Below are 8,187 nucleotides of genomic sequence, written 5' to 3'. Positions count from 1 at the left end.
TATTCATAAGGCAGTCAAGGATTTTAGTATTATTTACCCTCTTCAAGCTATACCTAGATCCCTGTATCCCAGAGCCCTGTTTTTCCAAGGTTGAGTATGCATCACTATTTATTCCTGTCCCACGGCCATGCAAATCTGTCTCAGTGTTCCCCTATCTATCTTGTTCTTCTGCCTCCTTCCCCCTTCTTGTATTGGGATTGGGCAGTATTTTGTTCTGCTGTGCATAAGGTAGCTATGAGTTGGTATCAACTCAATGGCACCTAACAACAACAACAGACTAGGAAAAAAATCTCCAGAAGCAATGCATCTGATAAGGAGCTAATATTTATAAAACATATAGAAAACTTCATCAAAAGACAGACAACCCAATTTTAAAATGAGCAAAGGATATATATGAACAGACACTTCACCAAAGAGGACATTCATTTGGTCAACAAATACATAAAAGGATACTGGCAATTAAGAGAGATGCAAATCAAAACCACAATGAGACACTAAATTTACCCCTGCAAAAATGGTACTAATCAAAAACCAAACAAAATATAGAAATCAACAAATGCTAGTGAAATTGTGGAGAGATTGTAAATTGGTTCAACCACTATGGAAAACAGTATGGCACATGGCACTTCCTTAAAAAGCAAAAAATAGAAATATCTTGAGATCCAGCAATCCCACTTCTAGGCATATACCCTAAAGATCTAAGAGCTGCTACACAAATAGACATATGCACACCTATGCGCTCTACAGCATTCTTCACAATAGCAAAAAGATGTATACAACCTAAGTGTCCATCTCCAGATAAATACATAAATTGTGATATGTTATGAGTAGGAACTGACTTGACAGCACTTAACAATAACATATACAAGGGAATATCATGCAGCTGTAAGGAATAAGGATGAGTTCTCAAAATATAATGTGGTTAATTCTGAAGGACATTATATGCTGACAGAAAGAAGTCAATCATAAAAAGAACAAATATTGTATGATCTCACTATTTAAAAAGACAAGAATACTCAGCTGCCAGAATAAAAATAGACCAATGGAACAGAATTGAGAGCCCTGAAATAAACCCATGTATCTATGGTCAACTGAGTTTTGACAAGGGTGCTAAGTCCAAACAATGGAGATAGAAGAGGCTTCATTAAATGCTGCTAGAAAAATTGATTACCATATACAAAAATTTAACTAGATCCATGCCTCACACCATACAAATGGAAAAAAAAAAATTCTAAGTGTCATCAAAAAAAGCATATGCCCAGCAAAACTGTTCCTCAAATATGATGGTGAAATTAGGGGATATCCTGATAAACAGAAATTAAAAGACTCTGTAATGACCAGACCAACTTTACAAAAAGTGCTAAGGGGTGTTCTTTAGACTGACAACAACCTGAGATGCAGTAAAAGTAATTAAAAAGTATTAAAAGACATATTAAAAGTAAAACAAACCTATAAGAATAAAAATAGGAAAACCAGAGATAATCAACTACAATGTAAAAACAAGGATAGAGAACTTCCAAATGGCTAGGAAGTCAAGTAGATATAAAGAAAAACAGACTCCTTTAAATAGGGAAAAATAATAATAAATTACAGGGTAACCTCAAAGAAAATAAATACACCTGCACAACAAAATAAAAAAAGAATATCAGAAAGATTTAGCAAAGCAAAAGGCTATTAATAAGAAAAGAAAGAAGGAAAAGACCAATATTAAAGTCAGAAGAGACTCTAAAACTTGCTTTCCAGTATAGAGATGCTAAAGTAAACCGAAGAAATGAGGAGGTAAAAGAGCTAAACTGATAAAAATTTCAAAGGGCAGCTCAAGACAAAGTCAAATATTATAAGGAAATATACAAAGACCTGGAGTTAAAAATCTCAAGCTGATATAACTGAAGAAAAAATTCAAGCCTCGACTTGGCAATATTAAAGGATTCTACGGGCAAAGTATTGAATGATGCAGAAAGCACCAAAAAAAGATGGGCGGAATAGAGTCTCTGTACCAAAAAGCTCCGGGATTTGATGGAATACAAACTGAAATATTTCAACAAACTGAGGTGGTATTGGAGGTGCTCATTCATCTATGCCATGAAATTTGACATACACTGATGGGAAACCACCAGAGGTTAAAGCCATATTCAGCCAAGAACGTGGAACAAGGGATATCATGTTGACATCAGATGGATCTTGGCTGAAATCACAGAATGTTTACCTCTGCTGTATTGACTATGCAAAGACTTTCGATTGTGTGGATCTTAACAAGCTATGGACAACACTGTAGAGAATGAACATTCCAGAATGTTAAATTATGTTCATGACGAACCTGTACATAAACCAAGAGGCAGTCATTTGAACAGACCAAGGAGACATTGACTGGTTTAAAGTAAGAAAAGGTGTGTGACAAGATTGTATTCTTTCACCATACTTATTCAATCTGTATACTGAACAAATAATCTGAGAAACTGGATTATAGGAAGAACATGGAATCAAGATAGGAGCAAGACTCATTAATAATGTACGATATGCACATAATACAACCTTGCTTGCTGAAAGCAAAGAGGACTTAAAATACAAGGGTGAGTCAAAAACGATCTGTATTCTGGCTGTAGAATTTATTTTAATCAACTTTTAGAAAAGATGAAATACATCGCTTTTTGACAATCTCCTCGCTTTTCAATACACTTTGTCCATCCATCAACAAGCTTTTGTATTCCCTTACTAAAAAATGTTTTAGGCTGAGATGCGAGCCACAAATGCACTGCTGTCTTCACATCTTCATCAGAGCTGAATCTCTGCCTTTGAAGGGTTAGTTTTAGGGAACCAAACAGCTGAATGAATGTCCAATAGAACAAGATGAAGACTACAGGGAGGATGCTTTAATACCTGAAAATGACGTGTTTGCAGAATGTCAACATTAAGGGCAGAGGTGTGGGGATGGTCCTTTAATAGCAGTCCTTTGCGTTTAATCCCAAATTTAGGCTTCAGTTCTTCAGTGAGCCTCTTACTGTAATGAGTACTGTTGGTTGTTGAACCTTTTCCTGATAGTGTTGAAATACTGGTCCTTGAGAATCCCTGAAAACTGTAAGAATCAATTTTCTAGCTGATAGTTCACTTTTGAACTTTACCTTCATTAGCGACTGAGGATGTTTCCTTTCTACACTCTGCCGTTTACTCTCAGGTCTGTAGTGATGAATCCAGGTCTCCTCACCAGTAATTTTTTTTTTTGAAGAAACTTTTATCTTCTTTCAAATATTGGTCCAAATTTTGCTTGCACTTGTCCAAATGCTTCTGTTTATGCTTTTCTGTGAGTTGTTTCAGAATCTATCTCACACAAACTTTTCGAAACCCAAATCTGTCATGAATTATTTCATCTAAAGAGCCATGGCTGATGTGCAAATGATTTGCCACATAATCCACTGTCACTCGTCTATTCGACAGAATCGTTTCACATGCATGCTTAATGTTGTCTTCAGTCAAGGACGTGGAGGGGTGGATAACTTTTAACTCACTTTCATATATGATTGGTTGAATGCAAAACTGATGATCTGATCTGTAAACTTTCACTCAATTCACAATAAAGTTTGAAAAAAAAAGATTACAGCTTAGGAAATCTTATGAGGCACACAACAACAACATTAACTCTGTAATTTTCATTCCTTTAACAGAAAAATTAGATATTATCTATCATCCTTATTATGATACAGTTTTACTGGAAGCTGTGCTGGTTATTATTAAAAGAAAAATATATAAACGTAGTTTCCTTGCTATAGAAATACAATCCAAGATTTATCACATGATCTTGGGTTTGTGTTGCCAGAAACACAAGAGAATAAAAGCATTAAATCAAAATAAAAATTTCCAGGTCACATCTGGGCCAGTGGTGGGGACTGAGAGTCTGGAGAGAAACAGGTGGGACAAGGGGCGACAAGCAGCAATGGTAGTTTCTTGTCAGTACAGGACACAGAGCAGCGGAGTATGAGCACACTGCACATTTCAAGAGACACCATTAACATTGAGAACTATTGAATAGTGCCCTCTGCCTAGAATCATTGAAAGGTAAAACCTACAAATGAGGAAACTGGGACCCAGCAGGTGAAATGACTTACCAAGATAACACAGGTAATTGGTGGCAGAGCTATGCTTAGAACACAAATTTCTGAAATTTAAAGTTGAGATGATATATCTAAAGAATGTACCTAGAAGAGAACCTGATACTTAGAAGAAGAACCATGGCTTAATGGAGGGCCCCAAAAGATAAATAGATGCCTAAATTCCTGGAACCTGTGATTGCTACCTTATTTGGAAAAGGGTCTTTGAAGATGAAGTTAAAGATCTTGAAATGAGGTCATACTAGACGACCCTGTTGTTAAATGCATTTGAGTAGGTTCTGACTCATAGTGAGCCTGTGTAGGATCTCCAAGGAGCAGCTGATAAGTTAAAAAAAAAAAAAAAAAAAAGGAACAAATTTAAGGACTCTGATATATGGCATATATACACTATCAAACATAGCTGACAATACACAAGTGGCAGAAAATAAAATAGACATCTGAGACCGACTCAAAGTTAGACACTTAAGGTACATCTGAAGATTTCCTCAAAAGAGTTAAAAAAGAACCTACAGACTAGGAAAACATTTTTGGTAATGACATTTCAGACAAGAAACTTTACTTTAAAATTTATACAATACTTTACCACCTCAATAAAAAGACAAATAGTCCAATTAAAAAGTGGGCAGAGGATATGAACAGACACATCATCAAAGAGAAAATTCTGGAAGCCAACAAACCAGTGAGGAAATGCTCCTGATAATTAGCTACTTTGTTGTTGCTGTTAAGTGTCATGAAGTCAGTGCCAACTCATAGTGACCCTGTAGAGGGATTCCAAGGCTTTGAATCTTCAAAGGAACAGAAAGCCTCATCTTTCTCCCACATTAGCAACCAGAGCGATGCAAATCAAAACAACAGTGAGATATCATCTTACTCCAGCATTAATTACAAAGTTAAAAAAACAACAAATGCTAGCGAGGGTGTGGAGAGACTGGGACCCTCCTTACGTTGCTGGTGGGATTGTAAAATGGTACAACCAATCTGGAAAACGGTACGGTGCTTTCCCAGAAAGGTCAGTTCAGAAAGTAGAGCAATTTTTATTTTGGGGCTAATCAAAGGGGTAGGTAATCTTGATAGATCTCTTTGAAGGACACAGGACGATCATGGGAGCTAAGGAAAAAATTTTAAGAAAAGGCCAGAAAATTTTAAGCAAAATGCCAGAAAAGTAATGCTGAGGAATTTTTTTCTATCATGACAATGTATCTATCTGCTCATTCTTCTAGGGCAGCAAAGGCTGTCCTGTAAGAATTTTATTGGAAAACCTTACCCCATTTATCCTATAGCACTGATCTTACCCCTTCAGACTTCTTTTGTTTCTTAAACTCAAAAAACATGGAAAAGAAACAAAGAGTGCAGAATTCCTTGGAGTATTAGTGTATAGACCAAGATGGAGGATATGTTTAAAATAGGAGTGTCCCATTCTGATATTGTTGAATAATAAATGTTTCTATGATCTTGTAGCAATATTCTTTGCCTTACTCTCATATTTGAGGATGTTGAGTCAGAAACAGAAGTTGTTTCTGTACCAACTCCATGTATCTCCATCCACCAGGAGAAAACCTACATGCGGTAGATTACTAGTGAGTGAGAGCAGAGGGGTAGTACTTCTGTACACTCTTCATGATGTTGGTCAAGTCTCCAGGCCTGGTGTGAGGCAAGAAAGGCACTCATGGGACAACATTTACAGAAGTGCTCGCTCTCAGAGTTGTGTGAAAGTCAGGGTCATCCAAGGTTCCTCCTGGGTCTTCAGCACCTTCCTTGCTTCACATCAGTTCTACCATCTTGCAACTACTAGGACCTCCTGTATCTAGGGCCCACTTAAACAAAACAGCAAATCTACTGCCATGGAGCTGTTTCTAATTCATGCTGTTGTTGCTGTTAGGTGCCATCGAGTCAGTACCAACTCATAGGCATAAGAACAAAACACTGCCTGGTCCTGGGCCAACCTCACAATTGTTGCTACTCCTAGCGATTCTATATAGGGTCTCTGATATGGTAAATCTTTCCAGAAGCAGCCCCAGTCTCACTGTTCTCTTACAGAGCAGCTGGTAGGTTTGAACTCCTAACCTTGCAGTTAGCGGCCCAATGCCTAACCCACAGCACTACCAGGGCTCCTTATTTAAACAAAAAGACAAAGGCAGAGAAGACGGAGGGAGGGTGGGAGAGGAGGAGGAAGGAAGGTGTGGGTTGGAGACTGTCTGACCACAATAACTTCTCAATGCCTGTAAACAATGCTCCACTACTAGGATGCAAATCCCTACTCAGTTGAAAACAAGAGTGTATTTGTGCTGCCTACGCCACTGACTCACCTGGACAGTCAGCTTCATCACTCTCGTCCTCACACGTCGCCCAACCGTCACACTGCCAAGGGAGGGGGATGCACTGGATGGCTCCACTGCGACAGGCAAACTGCCCAGGGTTGCACCGCAGCTCTGTGGAACCAAAGGGTTAAGAGGTCATTGAGTATGTATGTGTACAACTATATGTCCCACAGATATACAAGAATGAGAAAGAGGATATTGGTACTTGAGTATTTACCTTTCCTGCAAACACAACTAAGGATATGGTGATGCATGCAGCGGACAAAATAATGAAAACTTCTTAGATACTTTCAAATGTCTTAAGACAATAGCAGGACACCCTGGTCAATTGGCACAACATAGTCCACAAAAACAATGTTCTACATCCTACTTCGGTAAGTAATACCTAGGATACTTAAAGTTCATGAGTGGTCATCTAAGGTGCAATTATTGGCCTCTCCATTTGCAGAAGAAAGAAGTGTTGTGAGAACTGAAGATACTTGGAATCAGCTAGTCCAATGGACTAATGGAACATGTGAATATGATTCTCCAGGATTCTGAGACCAGAAGAACTAGATGGTGCCCAGCTACTACTACCAACTGCTCTGAATAGGATCACATTAGAAGGTCCTAGACAGAGCAGCATAATGTGTGGAACGAAGCTTATATATATGTGTGTGTGTGTGTGTGTGTGTGTGTGTGTGTATATATAATAGATATATACACATACATACATAATTTTTTTTTTTTAAAGACAGGGCTTACTGGTCAGAAAGAGACTTGAGGAACCTGAGACTGTGGCCCTCAACCATACTTCAGGTCTGGAAAGGAACTCATCATCTTTTAGCCAAGCAGTAGATACATACATAAGGGGAACAACAACTATAAATGATGGAATGGTCACTTATTAAGACTCAAAGGAGCAACACATACCTAAGGACAATGGCAAGAAGGGATGGGAAGGTGGGTGGGAGTGAAATAGGAGCTACAGGGAGTAAGTGGATGATTGTTGTTCCACGGAAAGGACTGCAATCATTGAGATGAAATTAAGTATATTATTTGCTGACAGAAAAACTGATGATCTTGTATGTAAAAATCTTCACTCAGTTCACAAACACACACACACACACACACAAAGAAGTCATTGAGGAAGTGGCAGGAAGAACAGTGGCCTGGCAGTAGCAGGGCAAAGTCCTGGGGCTCCTGGGGCAGAGGGACCAGCAGCATTCTTGCAGCCCACTTGGACACTCAGTTCAAAGATCTAAAAGCCAAATGAAGACCTGACAAGTTAGAGTAAAGGAAACACATACCCAAGATGGCCACTGTGTTACATCAAATGAACGCTGCTCAGAGTTTGGCTCTGCAAAGGGATGTATAGAAGACACCTTCCCTTCTACGGTTGCCAGGCCGCAGGGCAGACATGCACACACAAAGAGCAAATGGCAGCAGCTACCTTCAGAGTGCTTCAAACAGCATACAGAAACATGAAAGGAGAAGGCATGACCTCCAGCAAGGGGACTTTTTTAAGAAGGTTTGTTGTTGTTAAGTACTGTCAAGTCTGTTCTAACTTATAGCGACCCTGTATAGAGTGCCCAAGGAGCAGCTGCTGAGTTTGAACCACTGACTTTGCAGTTCAAACTGGCAGTGTGGTTGAATTCTTATCCTATAGCACCACACCAGGACTCGTTTTAAGAAGGTAGGATTCACACAAGGCTTAAAGCTTCAGCAAATACACATATCATAAAGAGAAAAAAAGAGCATTCCAGAAAACGCAGGACTTAGGAGAA

At 38.7% G+C, this 8,187-nt stretch overlaps 1 protein-coding gene across 1 annotated transcript in view; it reads right to left on the bottom strand.

The window, feature by feature from the left end:
- LOC102828502 (integral membrane protein DGCR2/IDD-like) overlaps positions 1 to 8,187 on the bottom strand; it is a 149,951-nt gene that overhangs the window by 69,096 nt on the left and 72,668 nt on the right. The window contains exon 2 of the mRNA XM_006874055.1: positions 6,410 to 6,532. Coding sequence (XP_006874117.1) covers positions 6,410 to 6,532 — 123 coding nt within the window. The remainder of the gene's footprint in view (positions 1 to 6,409; positions 6,533 to 8,187) is intronic.

The sequence above is a fragment of the Chrysochloris asiatica genome, unplaced genomic scaffold, assembly GCF_000296735.1.
Source record: "Chrysochloris asiatica unplaced genomic scaffold, ChrAsi1.0 scaffold00260, whole genome shotgun sequence".
Classification (NCBI taxonomy): domain Eukaryota; kingdom Metazoa; phylum Chordata; class Mammalia; order Afrosoricida; family Chrysochloridae; genus Chrysochloris; species Chrysochloris asiatica.
The sequence above is the reverse complement of the archived record's forward strand: the minus strand, read 5'-3'. Positions and strand labels throughout refer to the sequence as shown.